Here is a 27,667-nt window from a genome sequence, read left to right as displayed (position 1 = left end):
AAAATTTAAAATGCTGGTAACTCTTTAACCCCTTACCGACATGCAGTGCTGTGGGAGCTGCATTTCCGCAAAGCGCCGTATATACATATGCTGCGGTTGTTTAACTAGTGATGCCGCTGTCAATAGTGACAGCGACATCGCGGGACACCAGAGAGGGAGTGAGCTCCCTCTGTGCTTCCATCAGTACAACCTTATCAAGAGAGCAGGAGCTCAGACGCCTCCTTCCTGCCTGTCAGACACTGATCTGATACTTTGCAGTGCAGAAGCATTGCAGAGTATTAGATCAGCGATCAGGGCAGGGAAAGTTGATGTCCCATAGTGCGACCTTGTGAAACAGTAACAAAAAAGTTAATAAAAATATATATAAAAAAAAAACACACCACAAAATAAAGAACCAAAAAAAAGGAAAAACCTATCAATCCAATAATTAAATTTATCTGTGTAAAAAAATAAAAAAGTGCACATATTTGGTATCGCTGTGTCCGGAACGACCCGAAGAATAAAACTGTCCCACTAGTCAACCCCTTCAGTGAACACCACTAAAAAAAGAAAAAACAGCCAAAAAACTATGCTTTATCATTACACCGAACAAAAGGTGGAACAAAATGCAATCAAAAAGACGAATGTAAATAAAAATGGTACCGCTGAAAACAAGCCGCCATACAGCTCCATCAGCCGAAAAATAAAAAAGTTATAGCTCTCAGAATAAAGCGATGCAAAAATATTTTTTTCTATAAAATAGTTTTTATTGTGTAAAAGTGGCAAACCATAAAAACGATATAAATGTGATATCCCTGTAAACGTACTGACCCGAAGAATAAAGCTGCCTTATAAATTTTACCACACGCGGAACAGCATAAAAAACAAAACAAAAGCAATTCCTTAATTGCTGGTTTTTGTTAATTCTGCCTCCCAAAAAGCGGAATAAAAAGTGATCATAAGATGTAATTTGCCCGAAAATAGTACCAATAAAAACATCAACTTGTCCTGCAAAAAGCCCTCGCATGACACTGTCGCGCATACGCTTTCCCTCTCCTCTGCATTTATTGGGAAAGCACGCTGTGGATGCTGGGCTGTGACACCCACATCCCATCAATCAGGGGGGCGCACATCACTGGGTCACGCCCAGCTGCAGTCAGAACTTGATGCGAGAGGTGGTGAGTTCCCCTTCAATGGACGTCTTCAAACAGAGGCTGGACAGACATCTGTCTGAGATGATCTAGTGAATCCTGCTTTGAGCAGGGGGTTGGACCAGATGACCCAGGAGGTCCCTTCCAACTCTACCATTCTATGATTCTATGATGTGACATCAGCCGATGTCAGAGTCTGCTGCAGTCAGGGTCACATGATGCGTGGTGAGCGGTCAGCGATAGCGCAGCTCACAGGCAAGATTGAAAGTGCAATGTATTTACAAAAAGCCTTATTTCCACAAGTGACACTGGTCAGAATTCAAAAAATGACCCTGGTCAGGATGATGAAAACAGGCTTTGGGTTGAAAGGGATAAAATGATGGGCTTGAACATTGGTATTCTATATAGCGTTACAGCAAAGCTACTATAATGTTGGACATAACTATTTTTTTATCTTTTAAATCTAGGGTGAGAGGAAGTGCATGACGTTTTATTTGCCCAAATTTCTTATAGTTGGACTGCTTTGGCTTGCTTCTGTGACACTAGGAATATGGCAGACGTAAGTATTGGCACTGTTGTGGGTAATGTTTTATTGAATACTGTTGCAGTTTATCATAATTCCTTTTATAGATTCACTTTACTTTATATAGGAATTACCTTTAAAGGAAAGGTGCCATAAAAAATTATTTTTCAACTATTAAAAACCTTTAAAGTATTAATATTTAGATTTAAATTAAAAACATTTAAAGTATTAATATTTTGATTTAAATTAAAATATTTGTTTTTAATTAAGTAAAATATGAAAATTAATTTAAAAATGGGGAGCAGCTGCTGAAATTTGCCATGAAAACCTAGTGTACAACTAGCTCACATTACGACTGCAGTAAATGTGGGCGGGATCTGCTCACATGGGTGTGACTTCACTTCTCTCCTTCCCTTCTGGGTGTTTTTAAAAAGATAAGAAGAGATGAAGTTTATGATCACAATATGGCGACTGCCAGTGATACTGACAAGTACAGCGTCACCAAGGATGGCCAGCGCTGATTCTGATAGTTGGTGCTGCTCACTGTATCGTAAACTGGGATTAGGTTTATCACACACTGGGATTATTCACAGCACATGATACATTACACTGAGCCTTGTATCTAGATACGCAGAGTGTATTGCATGATTGGATTTGATACACCGCTCTAGGGCGTATCGCGTATGATGGGATTTGATACACTGGTCTGGGGCATATCGCACATGATGGAATTGGATACACTGGTCTGGGGTGTATTGCGCATGATTGGATTGGATACACCTGTCTGGGACGTATCGCACATGATGGAATTAGATACACCGTTCTGGGCCGTGTCGCACATGATGTAATTAGATACACTGGTCTGGGGCGTATCGCACATGATGGGATTGGATACACCGGTCTGGGGAGTATTGATCATTTTGTTGGTGACTGCCAGTGATACTGACAAGTAGACAGCATCACCAAGGATGATCGGCAGCACCGATTCTATTAGTTTGTGCTGCTTGCTGTATTATAAACTCGTGTTAGATACGTGACCCTGCTCGCATAGAAGTGAACGAAGCGGAGTCACACATTACGCCTCTGCTCCCTTAGAAATGTGTAACCCTGCTCTGTCCACTTCTGTGGAAGCAGTAGTGTAATAGTGGCTGGAATTTGTCAAAAATTACATCTGGCATCAAGCCCTGGTATTAGTAATGGAGAAAAGTCTATCAGACAACCCCATTACTTACCCAATAATGAAAAACAAAACACAAGCAGAGAAATAAATTTTATTTGAAAATAAACACTCCCCAACACTTTCCCTGGTTCACTAATTTATTTTTGAAAAAAAAAAAACATGCAGGACCGCCATAGTCCAGAGAATCCGCCGTAGTCCAAGAATGGAAACCTGAAAAAAAATAAAACGAGAGAAATAAAGACAAGACACTGTCCCTTGTTCACCAATATTTTAAAAAAGTTCCTATGCAGGTTTCTGTAGTCCATGGCAACACTCCATACGCTGCAGCAGCAGCCACTCCAGGTCCCGCTGCGCTCAACGAGACATGGTGGCTGTGATGAGTGGTGATGTCAGTAACTATACCTCTCATCACAGTCGCATACTACCCCACAGTTTAATGGCCCCATATAGTGCTCCATACAATATAATGGCCCGATTTAGTGCTTCTTACAGTATAATGGCCCCATATAGTGCTCCATACAGTATAATGACCCCATATAGTGCTCCATACAGTATAATGACCCCATATAGTGCTCCATAGAGTGTAATGGCCCCATATAGTGCAACACAGTATAATGGGCCCACAGTGCTTCATACAATATGAATATATAATAGTGCTCCTCCATCCTGGTATTTGGCCCCTACAGCCTGGTATATATTCCCATTCTCCTGTTATATATGGCCACTTCCATGCCATCCTGGTATATAGGAACACTCCATCCCGTCCTGGTATACATATGGCCCCTCCATCCCATCCTGGTATATATATGGCCCTTCCTTCCCATCCTGGTATATATATGGCCCCTCCATCCCATCCTGGTATATATATGGCCCCTCCATCCCATCCTGGAATGTATATGGCCCCTCCATCCCATCCTGGAATGTATATGGCCCCTCCATCCCATCCTGGAATGTATATGGCCCCTCCATCCCATCCTGGAATGTATATGGCCCCTCCATCCCATCCTGGAATGTATATGGCCCCTCCATCCCATACTGGTATATATATGGCCCCTCAATCCCATCCTGGTATGTGGCCCCATCTATACGATGCATAGAAAAAAAAACACTTGTACTTACCTTCTGTGCGCTCACATGCAGTGCTGAGCCCAATCCTGTGTGTTCAGAGCACAGCAGATGGATGATCTCCCTGTTGTGCTCTGAACAGGCCGGCGGGGAGCAGTGAACTCAGCCTGTACTGTCATTAATTGTAATTACAGGCTGTGATCACCGCACACGTACTCACCCCTTATCTTCGCTCCTTGGCATCTTCTCCCCCAGGCAGCTCCTATCACTACATGCACTGAGCAGTGCGTGCGATGACTGGGGGAAAATTAAGCACACAACATACTCTGCGGGCTACAACAAAATGGCTGTGATCTCCTCCCACAGCTGTGATCTGGACAGCACAGGTCGCAGCTAAAAGGCAGGAAAAAGGCCTCAATACAAGAAATAAGGTCGCAGTCTCTTATGCCCAGGGCTATCTTAAGTGAGGTGTGTAACTGTCCTACTCGGACAATTACACATCCCCCAAATGAAAATAGCAGCCCCCAGTGGCTGAAATAAAAATTGATAAATAAAATATGACTGTAATTCATTTAATTTTGTATTAAAAATATGATTTTATAATCAATAATTATCAATACAAAAATTAAAATCACGGCACCTTCCCTTTAAGACTGATATAAATTATTAGCCCATAGCCGGCTATGAAAAACATAGTAAAGTATTGTACAGTGGTGTGAAAAAGTGTTTACCCCCTTCCTGATTTCTTATTCTTTTGCATGTTTGTCACACTTAAATGTTTCAGATCGCAAAACAAATTTAAATATTAGACACAGGTAATACAAGTAAACACAAAATGCAGTTTTCAAATGAAGGTCTTTATTATTAAGGGAAAAAGAAATCCAAACCTACAGGGTCCTGTGTAAAAAAGTGATTGCCCACTAAATCTAATAAGTGGTTGGGCCACCTTTAGCAGCAACTACTGCAATCAAGCGTTTGCGATAATTGGCAATGAATCTTTTACAACGCTCTGGAGGAATTTTTGCTCACTCATCTTTGCAAAATTGTTGTAAATCAAACACATTGGGGGGTTTCCAAGCATGAACCGCCTTTTTAAGGTCATGGCACAGCATCTCAATAGGATTTAGGTCAGGACTTTGACTAGGTCACGCCAAAGTCTTAATTGTGTTAAGCCATTCAGTGGTGGACTTGCTGGTGTGTTTTGGATCATTGTCCTGCTGCATAACCCAAGTACGCTTCAGCTTAAGGTCACAAATAGATGGCCGGACATTCTCCTTCTGGATTTTTTTGGTAGACAGCAGAATTCATGGCTCCATTTACCACAGCAAGTCTTCCAGGTCCCGAAGCAGCAAAACAGCCCCAGACCATCACACTACCACCACAATATTTTACTGTTGGTATGATGTTCCTTTTCTGAAATGCTGTGTTACTTCTACGCCAGATGTAATGCGACATACAACTTTCAAAAAGTTCAACTTTTGTCTCAGAATTAATGGTGTAATTGTCCGAGTCAGTCCACAATGTATTCTCCTAAAAGTCTTGGCGATCATCAAAATGTTTTCTGGCAAAACTGACAAAACTGTTCTTTTTTCTCAACAGTTGTTTTCGTCTTGGAACTCTGCCATGTATGCCCTTTTTGCCCATTCTTTTTCTTATGGTGGAGTCATGAACACTGACCTTTACTGAGCCAAATGAGGCCTTTGGATGTTGTTGTGGGGTCTTTTGTGACCTCTTGGATGAGTCGTCGCTGGGCTCTTGGGGTAAATTTAGTCAGCCGGCGATTCCTGGGAAGGTTCACCATTGTTCCCTTTATTTAAAAACTGCATTTTGTGTTTACTTGTGTTATCTTTGTCTAATATTTAAATTTGTTTTGTGATCTGATGTAAATTTGCATGTGACAAACATGCAAAAGAATAAGCAATCAGGAAGGGGACAAACACTTTTTCACACTACTGTACCTTACATTTGTTCATGCACTTTGTGCCTCTTAGAGATGTATTGTTTCTGGCTGTAGGATTGTTTCACATGACTTCTTTGTGTTTGCTTCTTTTCAACAGCGTTAACGAATTACATGATCCAACTTACCAATACAGAGTAGATACTGGTAATTTTCAGGTGAGTTGACTATGTTATGTGTAGTGTAGAATGTGATATTGTTAGCAAATATTTTTATGCATTTTATTTTTTTCTACTTTCTATCATTATTTGTGATTCTTTTTTTTAAATCCATAAAATCGTTGTCAGTCGTCATCTCATTATCATCACAAGCCAGGACAACTATGGCAGGTAACACACACACATTCATATATATACACATGTACAGTACAGACCAAAAGTTTGGACACACCTTCTCATTTTAAGATTTTTCTGTATTTTCATGATTATGAAAATTGTACATTCACACTGAAGGCATCAAAACTATGAATTAACACATGTGGAATTATATACTTATCAAAAAAGTGTGAAACAACTGAAAATATGTCTTATATTCTAGGTTCTTCAAAGTAGCCACCTTTTGCTTTGATGACTGCTTTGCACACTCTTGGCATTCTCTTGATGAGCTTCAAGAGGTAGTCACCGGAAATGGGTTTCACTTCACAGGTGTGCCCTGTCAGGTTTAATAAGTGGGATTTCTTGCCTTATAAATGGGGTTGGGACCATCAGTTGTGTTGTGCAGAAGTCTGGTGGACACACAGCTGATAGTCCTACTGAATAGACTGTTAGAATTTGTATTAAGGCAAGAAAAAAGCGTCTAAGTAAAGAAAAACGAGTGGCCATCATTAATTTAAGAAATGAAGGTCAGTTAGTGCGAAAAATTGGGCGAACTTTGAAAGAGTCCCCAAGTGCAGTTGCAAAAACCATCAAGCGCTACAAAGAAAGTGGCTCACATGAGGACCGCCCCAGGAAAGGAAGACCAAGAGTCACCTCTGCTTCTGAGGATAAGTTTATCCGGGACACCAGCCTCAGAAATCGCAGGTTAACGGCAGCTCAGATTAGAGACCAGGTCAATGAAGCAGAGTTCTAGCAGCAGACACATTTCTACAACAACTGCTAAGAGGAGACTTTGTGCAGCAGGCCTTCATGGTAAAATAGCTGCTAGGAAAGCACTGCTAAGGACAGGCAACAAGCAGAAGAGACTTGTTTGGGCTAAAGAACACAAGGAATGGACATTAGACCAGTGGAAATCTGTGCTTTGGTCTGATGAGTCCAAATTTGAGATCTTTGGTTCCAACCACCGTGTCTTTGTGCGACGCAGAAAAGGTGAACGGATGCACTCTACATGCCTGGTTCCCACCGTGAAGCATGAAGGAGGAGGTGTGATTGTGTGGGGTGCTTTGCTGGTAACACTGTTGGGGATTTATTCAAAATTGAAGGCATACTGAACCAGCATGGCTACCACAGCATCTTGCAGCGGCAATGCTATTCCATCCGGTTTGCGTTTAGTTGGACCATTATTTATTTTTCAACAGGACAATGACCCCAAACACACCTCCAGGCTGTGTAAGGGCTATTTAACCAAGAAGAAGAGTGATGGGGTGCTACGCCAGATGACCTGGCCTCCACAGTCACCAGACCTGAACCCAATCGAGATGGTTTGGGGTGAGCTGGACCGGAGAGTGAAGGCAAAAGGGCCAACAAGTGCTAAGCATCTCTGGGAACTCCTTCAAGATGGTTGGAAGACCATTTCCGGTGACTACCTCTTGAAGCTCATCAAGAGAATGCCAAGAGTGTGCAAAGCAGTCATCAAAGCAAAAGGTGGCTACTTTGAAGAACCTAGAATATAAGACATATTTTCAGTTGTTTCACACTTTTTTGTTAAGTATATAATTCCACATGTGTTAATTCATAGTTTTGATGCCTTCAGTGTGAATGTACAATTTTCATAGTCATGAAAATACAGAAAAATCTTTAAATGAGAAGGTGTGTCCAAACTTTTAGTCTGTACTGTATATATATATATCAGTTATCCCCCCATTGACAAGGTGATTATTACAGCTTCTCCCCCTCTCTGCACAATGACCTCTGTACACTTCACAGAGCATTCTTTAAAAAATTTTCCAAAGAAGTCAATGAACCTCTCCAGGCTATTGTTTGTTATAGTTCATGTGAAAAAGGGAAGAACTACAAGGACAGTAGCGCAATGGGGTTTTATCCAGGTAAATAAATATCAATTGGTAAGGAGAATTGATCACCTGGCAGGGGTGTGTAACCACAGCCATTTATTTTGCTTACATACAGGCTGCTACAGACACACAAAGATGCTGATGTGGAGATTAAGGGGTTACTTCCTGCACTGCCTGGATAGAGGAGGCTGTTGAATTGATGGAGTCAGAGCCCTGTGTGGATCAAATGCGGTTTATTAACACATTTCGAAGTTTAACACGTCTTCAAGACAAACCACCCTGGTTGAGGCTTCAACCTCAGAGTTGGCAGACTTTGCAGATCAGATTGCCCATGTAGATAATTGTCTACTCCACCCCTTTTGATGCATCCAGCTGTTCTGCTCAAGCCCCAAGCAACAATGTAGCAATCCATCGAGTCCTTAGGCTCAAGTCTTGGAATACGGACCTCACATCCAAATGATCTTTCACGAGCCTTCCTTTCCAGAATTCTTTACCCTTGACAAAATAGTTTCAAACGTCGGAGGTGGGAAGAGCATCCTACTCGCACAGCCTAAATATTTCTGATCCTTCTGCAACCCGAACCCACATCAGTTTTGCTCCTTTAGTCAATTTTCGCCTAACCGTCAAGACAAGAATAGGCCATCATTCAAGCCTACTCCATTCTGTTATCCACGCAAAAAGTTTTCCTCCACATGACTGGGCCCCCACTCTGCAACCCTTTTCAGGTGGGCGGACGTCTATTCCTGTTTCGGGATGTGTAGCTTCCTGCCATCAATGACGCCTGGGTCAGGGACATTGTCTCCTCCACATACAAGATACAATTCTCCACCCCTCTGCAACATCGTTTTTTTTCTATCCTGTCACCCACAAACACCCTTCCTGTTCCCCATTTTTTTACCGGCCATTTTTTCCCTTCTATATTCAGGCATTATTGTTAACGTTCACTTTCAAGAATGTTGTAAAGGATTTTATTCATACCTTTTTGTTGACCCCAAGAAGACCGGTCTATTCACCCCATCCTAGAGCTAAAACTGCTGAACAAGCATGTCTAGCTTTCCTTCTCCAGGACAAAGTCCCTTCACTCTGTTGTTTCCTCCATGGAACCCAGAGAATTTCTTTCCTCAGTGCCTATCTCCGCATCCCTATTTTCGCAGCACACCATACAGTGGTGGCCAAAAGTATTGGCACCCCTGCAATTCTGTCAGATAATACTCAGTTTCTTCCTGAAAATGATTGCAATCACAAATTCTTTGGTATTATTATCTTCATTTAATTTGCTTGCAAGGGAAAAACACAAAAGAGAATGAAGCAAAAATCAAATCATTGATCATTTCACACAAAACTCCAAAAATGGGCCGGACAAAAGTATTGGCATCCTCAGCCTAATACTTGGTTGCACAACCTTTAGCCAAAATAACTGCGAACAACCGCTTCCGGTAACCATCAAGGAGTTTCTTACAATGCTCTGCTGGAATTGTAGACCATTCTTCTTTGGCAAACTGCTCCAGGTCCCTGATATTTGAAGGGTGCCTTCTCCAAACTGCCATTTTGAGATCTCTCCACAGGTGTTCTATGGGATTCAGGTCTGAACTCATTGCTGGCCACCTTAGAAGTCTCAAGTGCTTTCTCTCAAACCATTTTATAGTGCTTTTGGAAGTGTGTTTTGGGTCATTGTCCTGCTGGAAGACCCATGACCTCTGAGGGAGACCCAGCTTTCTCACACTGGGCCCTACATTATGCTGCAAAATTTGTTGGTAGTCTTCAGACTTCATAATGCCATGCACACGGTCAAGCAGTCCAGTGCCAGAGGCAGCAAAGCAACCCCAAAACATCAGGGAAACTCCGCCATGTTTGACTGTAGGGACCGTGTTCTTTTCTTTGAATGCCTCTTTTTTTTCCCTGTACACTCTGTTGATGCTTTTTCCCAAAAAGCTCTACTTTTGTCTCATCTGACCAGAGATCGTTCTTCCAAAACATTTTAGGCTTTCTCAGGTAAGTTTTGGCAAACTCCAGCCTGGCTTTTTTATGTCTCGGGGTAAGAAGTGGGGTTTTCCTGGGTATCCTACCATACAGTCCCTTTTCATTCAGACGCCGATGGATAGTACGGGTTGACACTGTTGTACCCTCGGACTGCAGGGCAGCTTGAACTTGTTTGGATGTTAGTCGAGGTTCTTTATCCACCATCCGCACAATCTTGCGTTGAAATCTCTCGTCAATTTTTCTTTTCCGTCCACATCTAGGGAGGTTAGCCACAGTGCCATGGGTTTTAAACTTCTTGATGACACTGCGCACGGAAGACACAGGAACATTCAGGTCTTTGGAGATGGACTTGTAGCCTTGAGATTGCTCATGCTTCCTCACAATTTGGTTTCTCAAGTCCTCAGACAGTTCTTTGGTCTTCTTTCTTTTCTCCATGCTCAATGTGGTACACACAAGGACACAGGACAGAGGTTGAGTCAACTTTAATCCATGTTAACTGGCTGCAAGTGTGATTTAGTTATTGCCAACACCTGTGTGATTTAGTTATTGCCACAGGTAAGTTACAGGTGCTGTTAATTACACGAATTAAAGAAGCATCACATGATTTTTCAAACAGTGATAATACTTTTGTCCACCCCCTTTTTTAGGTTTGGTGTGGAATTCTATCCAATTTGGCTTTAGGACAATAATTTTTGTGTTTTTTCATTGAAGACAAATTAAATGAAGATAATAATAATACCAAAGAATTTGTGATTGCAATCATTTTCAGGAAGAAACTGAGTATTACCTGACAGAATTGCAGGGGTGCCAGTACTTTTGGCCACCACTGTAGGTTCCTCCATTTTGCTGTCACTCAGTCCCATTTTCAGTTTGTGGTTCTACTCTTCGGACTGGTTACCCGGGTGCCAAAGTGTGTTCACAAGGGTTGTGGCTGTTGTCATGGCCCTTTTTGCATGTCAGGGTGATAGTGGTTATTCCCCTGCTTGGACGACATCCTTATAAAGGCTCCCTCCTACTCAAAGAACCTTGAGGGTCTGCAGATCGCACTGTATACAGTTTCCCACTTTGGATAGATCGTCAACAAATCAAAGTAGTCTTTGATCCTGGCTCAGCTCCTCCTTTTCCTGAGAATGCTTTTTAACATCATCCAAGTGAAAGTTTTTATTTCATAGAACAAAATGTAGGCATTATAGACTGGCATCCAATCTTTGAGCCATTTCTTGCCCCTTCCACTTAGCTACTGCATGAGCATTGTAAGCAAGATAGTAGCAGCCATCGAGGCTATGCCATTTTCTTAGTTCCACACCAGGTTTCTTCAGCTGAAACTTTCTCTCCTGTTCGAGCAAGACTGTTCTCTACTTGGATCTCCAGATTCTTCTCTCCCCCGACTCAGGCAGTTTCTGATTTGATTTTAGCCATTAAAGAGGGACTTGGAGTTGCTAAGCTATGGCAGAGATTTCACAAATTTTTGACTGGGCGGAACAATGAATTCTGGCATGAATTTTGGCAATCCATATTCTGGGAACAGACAACTTGGCCACTTAGTTTCTAAGTCACGAAGGACAAAAAACAGGAGAGTGGTCCTTGCTTCTGACCATCTCAGATCAGGTCTGCCCTAAGTGGATTACTCTAGACATTGAATTGATGGTATCCAGACACAACTGCAAAGTTCCTCGGTTCGTGTCTACAGCTTTCGACATATAGCGATTGTCTCTGATGCTCTGCTGATTCCATGGTTCCAATTTTCCGTCCAATACCTGTTCACTACTCTATCTCTGCTCAAGAAGATCAAGTCGAAAAGAATACTTGTCATATTTCTGGCCCAGAAGATCATGGTACTTGAAAGTTGTCTACCTCCTTGCAGACATTTCATGGAGTCTTCGGATTGACCAGACCGACTTTCCCACTGTCTCCTCTTCCACCCAAATTCATAGTCGCTTCGTTTAATGACTTGGCTATTAAAGCCGGTGTTCTAAAATGCTCAAGTTTTTCTGATCATGTTGTGTGTGCAGACCATGATCAAGGCACAAAAGCTTTCTTCGTCTCGTATCTACCATCGTATCTAGAAGGCTGCCGCCTTTTGGTGCGTATCTCATGAGGTCACGCCTATGTTTTTTTTTCTCTACTTTCTCTCCTCCTGCAGCGTCCTGCAGTCTAGTCTTGAGTCTGACTTAGCCTTAAGCTCCCTCAAGGTCCAGATCTCTGCACTGTCTATTTTTTTCAGAGCAATTTGTCTTCTAAGCCTCAAATCAAGATTTTTCTTCAGGGTTTGGCACACTCTGTTATTCCTTACCGGCCTCCCTTGGATCTCTGGAGCTTAACGCTTTCCATTGTCTAACTTTTGAACTAATCCAGAGCATTTTCCCTCTGTCTTTCCTGGAAGGTGGCATTCCTGATTGCGATCACTTCCATCAGGTGACTATCAAAACTTGGCTGCTCTGTCCTGCCACTCTCCATTTCTTGTCCTTCACTTGGACAAGATGATTTTGTGTCCTTAGCCCTATTTCCTTCACAAGGTGGTCTCTTTTTTTTTCCATTTTAATGAAGAGATCGTTCTGCCTTTGCTCAGTCAATCTCTCTCTAATCTAACCTTAATCTGATCCTTAACTTTTTGGACTTGGTCAGCGCTGTGAGTCACTACCTGTCGGTGACACTTTCAGACTTTGATTCCCTGTTTGTCATCCCTAAAGGCCCTCATCAGGGTCTCTCTTCCTCCAAGGTGACCATTGCTTGCTGTATTTGCACTGCCATTCTGGAAGCTTTTAAAGCCAAGAACAAAGTTGTCCACACTTTCGTCTTGGCCAATGCTAGTCTGGGCAGAAAGGTGCTGCAAGGGGGAAACGTACAGATGACTACCTGAGGGATTTGCCTCACACGTTCATTTTTATATAGTCCCACGGTTTCCCCTGTCCCCCCAATAAAGCGCCCGAGAAAAGAAATGTAAAATTACTTTCTCGTAACCTTCACGGAGGACATAGAACCCACCCTTTTTCCTCTTTTTACCCCTTTGGGAGTATTACTCTTTTTTTTTTTTTTTTTCTGCTTCTCCTAGTGCTTTTCTCACTAACTGAACAGGCTTAATGCCAGTAAATAACAGGATTTGTAAGTTTTCTTGAAAAATTTAAATTTGCTGCTATACTTTTAACCCCTTTAACATCCTATCAAAATAAAAGATGGCTGGAAAAAGGATGCTGATGTAAATTACACATATGGGAAATGTTATTTATTAACCATTTTGTGTGGTAGGACTATCTGCTTTAAGGGCATGAAAATAGAAATTTGGTAAATTTTCACCAAATTTCTGATCATTTCATAAATAAACATAAATTTTATCGACCTAAATTTACCACTGATAAAAAGGACAATATGTCACAAAAATACAATAAGGACTGGGATATATAGAAGTATTCCAGTGTTTACCATATATATTAACCTCTCTGGGAATTGCGCAGATGCTTCTAGATCCTCCATTTCCACAGTTGGCATATGGTGGGTGTAATTCTTGTCTCAGCCAAAAAGTGAGATGGAAATGCCCATTTAAGAATTGATATAAGGATTACTTACAGAAACAAGCAGCATACCAATGTAAATGTATATTGGTATAATCCATAATTAATACTGCCTATATGAGACCCAAAGTAGCCGTATTATTATATCACATTATAAACACAAGGAAGGCAGGAGCCAACAATTGATGAACCAAAGGCATATGGATATTATAAATGTAGAAAATAATTATTCATAAAAAAGCTTCAACAAGTGCAGGGGATACAAGATACATACAAACACAATAAATAAAACTAGTGCAAATAATGAAGTGCCTGTCCATGCTTGACATCATAGGCATCAATTATTGTATCTCTAGAATGAGAGTATCAATAATACATAGAGCCACTATGATGTCAAAGTACCGATGGTGGTCAAAAAATGTCCATGGGCAATTCACAGGGCGAACCATCACCTAATAGAGCACTAAGCCATATTTATATGATTATTTGGTCCTTTACCTGTAATTAGTGACAGCTACTGCCACGCTCTGGCCGCCGGCGCTCCACCTCATTTAAGAATTGCAAAGACTGGGACAGCATGTGAATGCTCCGGGACTGTATTAAGAAGCTCACCATACCAGAATGGCACTGTTTTTAGATAAAGCAGGTTTTTGTTTTGTTTCTTTTATTGATCTCATAGTACTTAGACCAGGGCCACCACCGATGTGATACATTAGAAAACAAAATCAACCTACGTATTCTTTAAAGGAAAATTCTAATTACCCAAAAGTGGATATTGGCAGCTAGATTTGTTCTCTGTAGAAGGTGGATCTATGTTATGCTGTTTAATAATATGCTGTTCATTTGTTGTACTAGGGCATGAAGATTTTCTTTCTGATAGTGGCGACTTTGTACATCCTGTATCTCATGTTTCTCGTGATAAGAGCATGCTCTGAATTGCGAAATATGCCATATGTCGGTGAGTAATAAAAAAATATAACTGTAATACACAATGTGGGGAACAGAATGCTTTGTGAACAGAAAGCCAAGGGAAAGTCAGCTTACCTGGGAGTAAGATCCAAATTGCACTGAGACCTCATAGTACGGCAAATCCCAAAAGTGAAAAAGAAGCATAAAATCCAGCAAGGTGGATCCTTGAAAATTAATTTATTAAATATACAAAAGGCTAGAAAAACATCAGATCCAACGTCATTTAAAAAGACGCGTTTCAGACATTAGTCTTTACTCATTGCATAAAAACCTGTGAAATTGATTTTGTATTTAACCCCTTCATGAACGGATGACCAGGCTATTTTTTGGGTTTGGGGTTTTTTTTTTTTTTTTTCATTTTTTCCTCTCCTTCCAAGAGCCATAACTTTTTTTATTTTTTAGTCCACATAGCTTTATGAGGGCTTGATTTTGCGGGGCAAATTGTACTTTTGACTGACACCGTTTGTTTTATCATGTGATACAATGGAAAGCGGGGAAAAAATTCAAAGTGCATTGAAATTGCATAAAAGTGCAATCCACAATTACTATTTTTTTTATTTACCTTTTTCACTATATGGTAGAAGTGACCTGATATGACAAGATACCAAATGTATAGTGTGTGTTTGTTTGTTTTTATTTAAGTGGTGAAAAAATCCTCAAATTTGTAAAAAAAAAACAAAAAAACTTTGCTTGTGTCTCCATTTTCCGAGACTTGTAACCATTTCATTTTTTCGAATCTGGGGCTGGGTGAGGTCTTATTTTTTGCACACTGAGATGACGTCTTTACTGATACTATTTTGGGGTAGATACAATGTTTTGATCGCCTTTTATTGCAATGTTTCGGCGTCTAAAACGTTAATTCTAACTTTTTGATTAGTTTTTTTCATTGTCGTTTTGGATTAATTTATTTTATATTTTGATAGATCAAACTTTTTTGGCAATACCCAATGTGTATTTTTTATATTTTTAATAGGGCAAAAGGGGGGTAATTTGAACTTCTGTATTTTTTTTCATATATTTAAAAAAAAATTCTCCTTCCCCATGACTGCACCACGGAGAGAGGGGATCCGCCCTTCAAGGACAGGAAGCCTACAGATAAAAGGGCGGTACCTCTCTCCCGCATTGGTTGGTTTCCTGTCCTTGATGGGATCCTACAGCTCCTACAGGAGGCACACCTGCAGGGTGCCAGAAGATGGACGTCGTGGGATGCCAGGCCCGGCCAGTCCGATTCAAGCAGCGGGGGTTCCCTGCCTCGGCTGGTGCAGTTCCCTGAATCGCCACCGCTAGAGTCAGAGGCCTTTACGGTGTGTGTGGGGGGGGGGGTCCAGACGAAGAAGACGTAGCCTGTTGGGGCCCGCCAAGGATGCTGCGCTGGACCCCCCTGGTTGAGGCAGGTGGGATTGCGGCGCTGCCCAGCGGCGATCTAAAGGCTTCCAGGTCTGCTGTGCATGCGTAAACCAGTCTGTGCAGGCGCGAGCGTCCCCCCCGCAGGTGTGGGGGAGTAGGGGTGCATTGGATCACCGCAGGCACTATGGGAGTGCCTTAAAAGACAGGTTTTCTGAAGCTCTGGCACGCTGTCTGGAAAAATGAGTGACCAGGAGCTATTTGAAGAGCAAGAGCTTCATCCTCAGTCGTCACCGCCGCCGCCAACTCAGAAGAAACCGTAAGAGACGGGACACCAGGATCATAACAGTGGAAGCGGGCGCTCCGGCAGATCGTCGCAGCGCAGCAAAGACTCCACCTCAGCATCTTCCAGGAGGACTCCATCTACAAAGATGGCTCCACCTCCTGAACCGGTACCCTCTCTTCCTTCTGGTTGGTAAGTGATCTTCGTGAAAGTCCACTTTGTAACTAGGGCCCCTCCCTCTCTCTCTTTTTCTCTTATTAGGGAAGAAATAGTACAGGAAAAACAAAGTATAGGACCTGTGCACTATGCACGGAAGTCTTACCCGCTACTTGGGATAAGAGACTCTGCAGCTCTCCTGTATTGAGCAAACCATATACGAGGAATCTCTGAAATTTGCCTCAGAACTTAGATACCTGATAAAGTCGCAGGTTGAAGATACTATTAAGTCCCTTCGAGGGATGGGGGTGGGTAAAAAAATTTAAAAACCTAAAAACATATCCCCCGAGTCCTGGTCTAGCAGCTCTGAGAATGGTGGAGATTCGGACACGTCCGTTTTTTCATCATCCTCTTCCTCATCTACAGATCGAGGAAACAGCCTCATTAAGGCCGTCAGGTCCACCATGGGGTTAGCAGATCCCCGGCCCAAGAAATCTATGCAGGACGTAATGTTCACCGGTCTAGAACAGAAAAAGAGGAGATCTTTTCTACTTAATGAGCAAGTTCACTCTTTAATTAAAAAAGAGTGGAAAAGACCGGAGAGGAAGGGCCTCCTTTCCCCACAAAGGAAGTACCCGTGCGATGACCCTGCATGTTCCTTTTGGGAGAAAGTGCCAAAACTGGACGTCGCGAACGCCAAAGCTTCAAAGAAGTTCTCCCTTCCATTTGAGGACATGGGCGTCTTAAAAGACCCCATGGATAAAAAAGCAGACCTCTTCCTAAAGGGTTCCTGGGAAGCCGCTGAGGGGGGTTAAAACGTGCTTTAGCTGCCACATGTATGGCCAGGTCATTAATGGTCTGGTTAGACAAGCTTGAAACACAACTGTGACAGAAAATATCTAGAGACACAATACTAGAAACCATCCCGGAAATAAAAGGAGCAGCGGCCTTCCTAGCTGATACCTCGGCGGAGTCCGTCAGATTAGAAGCTAGGGCGACAGGGCTCGCTAATGCGGCCAGATGAGCCCTCTGGCTTAATTGTTGGCCCAGGGATCTACAAACAAAATCGAGATTGTGTTTCATCCCCTGTGAGGGCAAATTTCTACACTGCTCAAAAAAATAAAGGGAACACTTAAACAACAGAATTTAACTCCAAGTAAATCAAACTTCTGTGAAATCAAACTGTCGACTTAGGAAGCAACACTGATTGACAATGCTGCTGTGCAAATGGAATAGACAATAGATGGAAATTATTGGAAATTATCAAGACACACTCAATAAAGGAGTGGTTCTGCAGGTGGGGATCACAGACCACATCTCAGTACCAATGCTTTCTGGCTGATGTTTTGGTCACTTTTGAATGTTGGTTGTGCTTTCACACTCGTGGTAGCATGAGACGGACTTTACAACCCACAGAAGTTGCTCAGGTAGTGCAGCTCATCAAGGATGGCTCATCAATGGGAGCTGTGGCAAGAAGGTATGCTGTGTCTGTCAGCGTAGTGTCCAGAGGCTGGAGGCGCTGCCAGGAGACAGGCCAGTACACCAGGAGACGTGGAGGGGGCTGTAGGAGGGCAACAAACCAGCAGCAGGACCGCTACCTCCGCCTTTGGGCAAGGAGGAAGAGGAGGAGCACTGCCAGAGCCCTGCAAAATGACCTCCAGCAGGCCACAAATGTGCATGTGTCTGCACAAATGGTTAGAAACCGACTCTATGAGGGCCCGACGTCCACAGATGGGGGTTGTGCTCACAGCCCAACACCGTGCAAGACGCTTGGCATTTGCCACAGAACACCAGGATTGGCAAAGTCGCCACTGGAGCCCTGTGCTCTTCACAGATGAAAGCAGGTTCACACTGAGTACATGTGACAGACGTGACAGAGTCTGGAGACGCTGTGGAGATCGATCTGCTGCCTGCAAAATCCTTCAAAATGACGGGTTTGGCAGTGGTTCAGTAATGGTGTGGGGCAGCATTTCTTTGAAGGGCCGCACAGCCCTCCATGTGCTCGCCAGAGGTAGCCTGACTGCCATTAGGTACCAAGATGAGATCCTCAGACCTGTTGTGAGACCATATGCTGGTGCGATTGGCTCTGGGTTCCTCCTAGTGCAATACAATGCCAGACCTCATGTGGCTGGAGTGTGTCAGCAGTTCCTGCAAGATGAGGGCATTGAAGCTATGGACTGGCCCGCCCGTTCCCCAGACATGAATCCAATTGAGCACACCTGGGACATCATGTCTCGCTCCATCCACCAACGTTGCACCACAGACTGTCCAGGAGTTGGCAGATGCTTTAGTCCTGGTCTGGGAGGAGATCCTACAGACCACAGTCCGCAACCTCATCAGGAGCATGCCCAGGCATTGTGGGGAGGTCATACAGGCACGTGGAGGCCACACACAATACTCAGCCTCATCAGGAGCATGCCCAGGCATTGTAGGGAGGTCATACAGGCACGTGGAGGCCACACACAATACTCAGCCTCATCAGGAGCAAGCCCAGGCGTTGTAGAGAGGTCATACAGGCACGTGGAGGCCACACACAATACTGAGCCTTATTTTGACTTGTTTTAAGGACATTACATCAAAGCTGGATCAGCATGTAGTGTGTTTTTCCACTTTAATTTTGGGGGTGACTCCATATCCAGGCCTCCATTGGTTAATAAATTTGATTTCCATTGATGATTTTTGTGTGATTTTGTTGTCAGCACATTCAACTTTGTGCAGAACAAAGTATTCAATGAGAAGATTTCATTCATTCAGATCTAGGATGTGTTATTTGAGTGTTCCCTTTATTTTTTTGAGCAGTGTATTTGGGCCCACCCTTGATGACATCTTAGAGAAATCAGGGGACAATAAAAAGCGGTTCCCTATCCTGCCTAAGGCTGCGTTCACACATTGCTTTTTGCGTGTGTATTTCCTGCTTTTTTTACCTGCGTTTTTTTACGCAGGTAAAAAAAGCACCTCCATTCACACACTGCTTTTTTTCCTGCGTTTTTTTACGGAGGATGCAGGAGAAATGAAGTGTAAGGATGGAGGATTATACCTGAATGTAATGTAATGTATGTGTCTGTAATGTATGTGTCTGTATGTAATGTAATGTATGTGTCTGTAATGTATGTGTCTGTATGTAATGTAATGTAATGTATGTGTCTGTAATGTATGTGTCTGTAATGTATGTGTCTGTATGTAATGTAATGTATGTGTCTGTATGTAATGTAATGTATGTGTCTGTATGTAATGTAATGTATGTGTCTGTATGTAATGTATGTGTCTGTATGTAATGTATGTGTCTGAATGTAATGTAATGTATGTAATGTAATGTATGTGTCTGAATGTAATGTATGTGTCTGTATGTGTCTGTATGTAATGTATGTGTCTGTATGTAATGTATGTGTCTGTAATGTATGTGTCTGTAATGTATGTGTCTGTAATGTATGTGTCTGTAATGTATGTGTCTGTAATGTATGTGTCTGTATGTAATGTAATGTATGTGTCTGTATGTAATGTGTGTCTGTGTGTAATGTAATGTATGTGTCTGTATGTAATGTATGTGTCTGTATGTAATGTATGTAATGTATGTAATGTAATGTATGTGTCTGTATGTAATGTAATGTATGTGTCTGTATGTAATGTATGTGTCTGTATGTAATGTATGTGTCTGTATGTAATGTAATGTATGTGTCTGTATGTAATGTAATGTATGTGTCTGTATGTAATGTAATGTATGTGTCTGTATGTAATGTAATGTATGTGTCTGTAATGTAATGTATGTGTCTGAATGTAATGTATGTGTCTGTATGTAATGTATGTGTCTGTATGTAATGTATGTGTCTGTATGTAATGTATGTGTCTGTAATGTAATGTATGTGTCTGTAATGTAATGTATGTGTCTGTATGTAATGTATGTGTCTGTATGTAATGTATGTGTCTGTATGTAATGTAATGTATGTGTCTGTAATGTAATGTATGTGTCTGTATGTAATGTATGTGTCTGTATGTAATGTAATGTATGTGTCTGTATGTAATGTATGTGTCTGTATGTAATGTAATGTATGTGTCTGTATGTAATGTAATGTAATGTATGTGTCTGTATGTAATGTATGTGTCTGTATGTAATGTATGTGTCTGTATGTAATGTATGTGTCTGTATGTAATGTATGTGTCTGCATGTAATGTAATGTATGTGTCTGTATGTAATGTATGTGTCTGTATGTAATGTATGTGTCTGTATGTAATGTAATGTATGTGTCTGTATGTAATGTATGTGTCTGTATGTAATGTATGTGTCTGCATGTAATGTAATGTATGTGTCTGTATGTAATGTATGTGTCTGTATGTAATGTAATGTATGTGTCTGTATGTAATGTATGTGTCTGTATGTAATGTATGTGTCTGTATGTAATGTAATGTATGTGTCTGTATGTAATGTAATGTATGTGTCTGTATGTAATGTATGTGTCTGTATGTAATGTATGTGTCTGTATGTAATGTATGTGTCTGTATGTAATGTAATGTATGTAATGTAATGTATGTGTCTGTATGTAATGTATGTGTCTGTATGTAATGTATGTGTCTGTATGTAATGTATGTGTCTGTATGTAATGTAATGTATGTGTCTGTATGTAATGTAATGTATGTGTCTGTATGTAATGTAATGTATGTGTCTGTATGTAATGTAATGTAATGTATGTGTCTGTATGTAATGTAATGTATGTGTCTGTATGTAATGTATGTGTCTGTATGTAATGTAATGTATGTGTCTGTATGTAATGTAATGTATGTGTCTGTATGTAATGTATGTGTCTGTATGTAATGTAATGTATGTGTCTGTATGTAATGTAATGTATGTGTCTGTATGTAATGTAATGTATGTGTCTGTATGTAATGTATGTGTCTGTATGTAATGTATGTGTCTGTATGTAATATAATGTAATGTATGTGTCTGTATGTAATGTAATGTATGTGTCTGTATGTAATGTATGTGTCTGTATGTAATGTATGTGTCTGTATGTAATGTATGTGTCTGTAATGTAATGTATGTGTCTGTATGTAATGTATGTGTCTGTATGTAATGTATGTGTCTGTATGTAATGTAATGTATGTGTCTGTATGTAATGTATGTGTCTGTATGTAATGTATGTGTCTGTATGTAATGTAATGTATGTGTCTGTAATGTAATGTATGTGTCTGTATGTAATGTATGTGTCTGTATGTAATGTATGTGTCTGTATGTAATGTAATGTATGTGTCTGTATGTAATGTATGTGTCTGTAATGTAATGTATGTGTCTGTATGTAATGTATGTGTCTGTATGTAATGTAATGTATGTGTCTGTATGTAATGTAATGTATGTGTCTGTATGTAATGTATGTGTCTGTATGTAATGTATGTGTCTGTAATGTAATGTATGTGTCTGAATGTAATGTAATGTATGTGTCTGTATGTAATGTATGTGTCTGTATGTAATGTAATGTATGTGTCTGTATGTAATGTAATGTATGTGTCTGTATGTAATGTAATGTATGTGTCTGTATGTAATGTATGTGTCTGTATGTAATGTAATGTAATGTATGTGTCTGTATGTAATGTAATGTATGTGTCTGTATGTAATGTATGTGTCTGTATGTAATGTATGTGTCTGTATGTAATGTATGTGTCTGTAATGTAATGTATGTGTCTGTATGTAATGTATGTGTCTGTATGTAATGTAATGTATGTGTCTGTATGTAATGTAATGTATGTGTCTGTATGTAATGTAATGTATGTGTGTATGTAATGTAATGTATGTGTCTGTATGTAATGTATGTGTCTGTATGTAATGTAATGTATGTGTCTGTATGTAATGTATGTGTCTGTATGTAATGTAATGTATGTGTCTGTATGTAATGTAATGTATGTGTCTGTAATGTAATGTATGTGTCTGTATGTAATGTAATGTATGTAATGTAATGTAATGTATGTGTCTGTATGTAATGTATGTGTCTGTAATGTAATGTATGTGTCTGTAATGTAATGTATGTGTCTGTAATGTAATGTATGTGTCTGTATGTAATGTATGTGTCTGTATGTAATGTAATGTATGTGTCTGTATGTAATGTATGTGTCTGTATGTAATGTAATGTATGTGTCTGTATGTAATGTAATGTATGTGTCTGTATGTAATGTATGTGTCTGAATGTAATGTAATGTATGTGTCTGAATGTAATGTATGTGTCTGTATGTAATGTATGTGTCTGAATGTAATGTATGTGTCTGAATGTAATGTAATGTATGTAATGTAATGTATGTGTCTGAATGTAATGTAATGTATGTAATGTAATGTATGTGTCTGTATGTGTCTGTAATGTATGTGTCTGTATGTAATGTATGTGTCTGTATGTAATGTATGTGTCTGTAATGTATGTGTCTGTAATGTATGTGTCTGTATGTAATGTAATGTATGTGTCTGTATGTAATGTGTGTCTGTGTGTAATGTATGTAATGTATGTGTCTGTATGTAATGTATGTAATGTATGTGTCTGTATGTAATGTATGTGTCTGTATGTAATGTAATGTATGTGTCTGTATGTAATGTAATGTAATGTATGTGTCTGTATGTAATGTATGTGTCTGTATGTAATGTATGTGTCTGTATGTAATGTATGTGTCTGCATGTAATGTAATGTATGTGTCTGTATGTAATGTATGTGTCTGTATGTAATGTATGTGTCTGTATGTAATGTGTGTCTGTGTGTAATGTATGTAATGTATGTGTCTGTATGTAATGTATGTAATGTATGTGTCTGTATGTAATGTATGTAATGTATGTAATGTAATGTATGTGTCTGTATGTAATGTAATGTATGTGTCTGTATGTAATGTATGTGTCTGTATGTAATGTATGTGTCTGTATGTAATGTAATGTAATGTATGTGTCTGTATGTAATGTAATGTATGTGTCTGTATGTAATGTAATGTATGTGTCTGTAATGTAATGTATGTGTCTGTAATGTAATGTATGTGTCTGTAATGTAATGTATGTGTCTGAATGTAATGTATGTGTCTGTATGTAATGTATGTGTCTGTATGTAATGTATGTGTCTGTATGTAATGTATGTGTCTGTATGTAATGTATGTGTCTGTAATGTAATGTATGTGTCTGTAATGTAATGTATGTGTCTGTATGTAATGTATGTGTCTGTATGTAATGTATGTGTCTGTATGTAATGTAATGTATGTGTCTGTAATGTAATGTATGTGTCTGTAATGTAATGTATGTGTCTGTAATGTAATGTATGTGTCTGTATGTAATGTATGTGTCTGTATGTAATGTAATGTATGTGTCTGTATGTAATGTATGTGTCTGTATGTAATGTAATGTATGTGTCTGTATGTAATGTAATGTAATGTATGTGTCTGTATGTAATGTATGTGTATGTAATGTATGTGTCTGTATGTAATGTATGTGTCTGCATGTAATGTAATGTATGTGTCTGTATGTAATGTATGTGTCTGTATGTAATGTATGTGTCTGTATGTAATGTAATGTATGTGTCTGTATGTAATGTAATGTATGTGTCTGTAATGTAATGTATGTGTCTGTATGTAATGTAATGTATGTAATGTAATGTAATGTATGTGTCTGTATGTAATGTATGTGTCTGTATGTAATGTAATGTATGTGTCTGTATGTAATGTATGTGTCTGTATGTAATGTATGTGTCTGCATGTAATGTAATGTATGTGTCTGTATGTAATGTATGTGTCTGTATGTAATGTAATGTATGTGTCTGTATGTAATGTATGTGTCTGTATGTAATGTATGTGTCTGTATGTAATGTAATGTATGTGTCTGTATGTAATGTAATGTATGTGTCTGTATGTAATGTATGTGTCTGTATGTAATGTATGTGTCTGTATGTAATGTATGTGTCTGTATGTAATGTAATGTATGTAATGTAATGTATGTGTCTGTATGTAATGTATGTGTCTGTATGTAATGTATGTGTCTGTATGTAATGTATGTGTCTGTATGTAATGTAATGTATGTGTCTGTATGTAATGTAATGTATGTGTCTGTATGTAATGTAATGTAATGTATGTGTCTGTATGTAATGTAATGTATGTGTCTGTATGTAATGTATGTGTCTGTATGTAATGTAATGTATGTGTCTGTATGTAATGTAATGTATGTGTCTGTATGTAATGTATGTGTCTGTATGTAATGTAATGTATGTGTCTGTATGTAATGTAATGTAATGTATGTGTCTGTATGTAATGTAATGTATGTGTCTGTATGTAATGTATGTGTCTGTATGTAATGTATGTGTCTGTATGTAATATAATGTAATGTATGTGTCTGTATGTAATGTAATGTATGTGTCTGTATGTAATGTATGTGTCTGTATGTAATGTATGTGTCTGTATGTAATGTATGTGTCTGTAATGTAATGTATGTGTCTGTATGTAATGTATGTGTCTGTATGTAATGTATGTGTCTGTATGTAATGTAATGTATGTGTCTGTATGTAATGTATGTGTCTGTATGTAATGTATGTGTCTGAATGTAATGTATGTGTCTGTAATGTAATGTATGTGTCTGTATGTAATGTATGTGTCTGTATGTAATGTATGTGTCTGTATGTAATGTAATGTATGTGTCTGTATGTAATGTATGTGTCTGTAATGTAATGTATGTGTCTGTATGTAATGTATGTGTCTGTATGTAATGTAATGTATGTGTCTGTATGTAATGTAATGTATGTGTCTGTATGTAATGTATGTGTCTGTATGTAATGTATGTGTCTGTAATGTAATGTATGTGTCTGAATGTAATGTAATGTATGTGTCTGTATGTAATGTATGTGTCTGTATGTAATGTAATGTATGTGTCTGTATGTAATGTAATGTATGTGTCTGTATGTAATGTAATGTATGTGTCTGTATGTAATGTATGTGTCTGTATGTAATGTAATGTAATGTATGTGTCTGTATGTAATGTAATGTATGTGTCTGTATGTAATGTATGTGTCTGTATGTAATGTATGTGTCTGTATGTAATGTATGTGTCTGTAATGTAATGTATGTGTCTGTATGTAATGTATGTGTCTGTATGTAATGTAATGTATGTGTCTGTATGTAATGTAATGTATGTGTCTGTATGTAATGTAATGTATGTGTGTATGTAATGTAATGTATGTGTCTGTATGTAATGTATGTGTCTGTATGTAATGTAATGTATGTGTCTGTATGTAATGTATGTGTCTGTATGTAATGTAATGTATGTGTCTGTATGTAATGTAATGTATGTGTCTGTAATGTAATGTATGTGTCTGTATGTAATGTAATGTATGTAATGTAATGTAATGTATGTGTCTGTATGTAATGTATGTGTCTGTAATGTAATGTATGTGTCTGTAATGTAATGTATGTGTCTGTAATGTAATGTATGTGTCTGTATGTAATGTATGTGTCTGTATGTAATGTAATGTATGTGTCTGTATGTAATGTATGTGTCTGTATGTAATGTAATGTATGTGTCTGTATGTAATGTAATGTATGTGTCTGTATGTAATGTATGTGTCTGAATGTAATGTAATGTATGTGTCTGAATGTAATGTATGTGTCTGTATGTAATGTATGTGTCTGAATGTAATGTATGTGTCTGAATGTAATGTAATGTATGTAATGTAATGTATGTGTCTGAATGTAATGTAATGTATGTAATGTAATGTATGTGTCTGTATGTGTCTGTAATGTATGTGTCTGTATGTAATGTATGTGTCTGTATGTAATGTATGTGTCTGTAATGTATGTGTCTGTAATGTATGTGTCTGTATGTAATGTAATGTATGTGTCTGTATGTAATGTGTGTCTGTGTGTAATGTATGTAATGTATGTAATGTATGTGTCTGTATGTAATGTATGTGTCTGTATGTAATGTAATGTATGTGTCTGTATGTAATGTAATGTAATGTATGTGTCTGTATGTAATGTATGTGTCTGTATGTAATGTATGTGTCTGTATGTAATGTATGTGTCTGCATGTAATGTAATGTATGTGTCTGTATGTAATGTATGTGTCTGTATGTAATGTATGTGTCTGTATGTAATGTGTGTCTGTGTGTAATGTATGTAATGTATGTGTCTGTATGTAATGTATGTAATGTATGTGTCTGTATGTAATGTATGTAATGTATGTAATGTAATGTATGTGTCTGTATGTAATGTAATGTATGTGTCTGTATGTAATGTATGTGTCTGTATGTAATGTATGTGTCTGTATGTAATGTAATGTAATGTATGTGTCTGTATGTAATGTAATGTATGTGTCTGTATGTAATGTAATGTATGTGTCTGTAATGTAATGTATGTGTCTGTAATGTAATGTATGTGTCTGTAATGTAATGTATGTGTCTGAATGTAATGTATGTGTCTGTATGTAATGTATGTGTCTGTATGTAATGTATGTGTCTGTATGTAATGTATGTGTCTGTATGTAATGTATGTGTCTGTAATGTAATGTATGTGTCTGTAATGTAATGTATGTGTCTGTATGTAATGTATGTGTCTGTATGTAATGTATGTGTCTGTATGTAATGTAATGTATGTGTCTGTAATGTAATGTATGTGTCTGTAATGTAATGTATGTGTCTGTAATGTAATGTATGTGTCTGTATGTAATGTATGTGTCTGTATGTAATGTAATGTATGTGTCTGTATGTAATGTATGTGTCTGTATGTAATGTAATGTATGTGTCTGTATGTAATGTAATGTAATGTATGTGTCTGTATGTAATGTATGTGTATGTAATGTATGTGTCTGTATGTAATGTATGTGTCTGCATGTAATGTAATGTATGTGTCTGTATGTAATGTATGTGTCTGTATGTAATGTATGTGTCTGTATGTAATGTAATGTATGTGTCTGTATGTAATGTATGTGTCTGTATGTAATGTATGTGTCTGTATGTAATGTATGTGTCTGTATGTAATGTATGTGTCTGTATGTAATGTAATGTATGTGTCTGCATGTAATGTAATGTATGTGTCTGTATGTAATGTATGTGTCTGTATGTAATGTAATGTATGTGTCTGTATGTAATGTATGTGTCTGTATGTAATGTATGTGTCTGTATGTAATGTAATGTATGTGTCTGTATGTAATGTAATGTATGTGTCTGTATGTAATGTAATGTATGTGTCTGTATGTAATGTATGTGTCTGTATGTAATGTATGTGTCTGTATGTAATGTATGTGTCTGTATGTAATGTAATGTATGTAATGTAATGTATGTGTCTGTATGTAATGTATGTGTCTGTATGTAATGTATGTGTCTGTATGTAATGTAATGTATGTGTCTGTATGTAATGTAATGTATGTGTCTGTATGTAATGTATGTGTCTGTATGTAATGTATGTGTCTGTATGT

At 38.9% G+C, this 27,667-nt stretch overlaps 1 protein-coding gene across 5 annotated transcripts in view; it reads left to right on the top strand.

Moving 5' to 3' along the window:
• Window positions 1-27,667, top strand: part of TMEM181 (transmembrane protein 181) — a 393,500-nt gene that overhangs the window by 295,637 nt on the left and 70,196 nt on the right. For all 5 annotated transcript variants that reach the window (XM_073671509.1, XM_073671510.1, XM_073671506.1 and 2 more), the window contains exons 10-12: window positions 1,598-1,689; window positions 5,956-6,013; window positions 14,367-14,469. In XM_073671509.1, coding sequence (XP_073527610.1) covers window positions 1,598-1,689; window positions 5,956-6,013; window positions 14,367-14,469 — 253 coding nt within the window. The remainder of the gene's footprint in view (window positions 1-1,597; window positions 1,690-5,955; window positions 6,014-14,366; window positions 14,470-27,667) is intronic.

Source organism: Phyllobates terribilis, unplaced genomic scaffold (genome assembly GCF_046119375.1).
Source record: "Phyllobates terribilis strain yellow unplaced genomic scaffold, ASM4611937v1 Scaffold_3__8_contigs__length_932513732, whole genome shotgun sequence".
NCBI lineage: Eukaryota > Metazoa > Chordata > Amphibia > Anura > Dendrobatidae > Phyllobates > Phyllobates terribilis.
The sequence above is the reverse complement of the archived record's forward strand: the minus strand, read 5'-3'. Positions and strand labels throughout refer to the sequence as shown.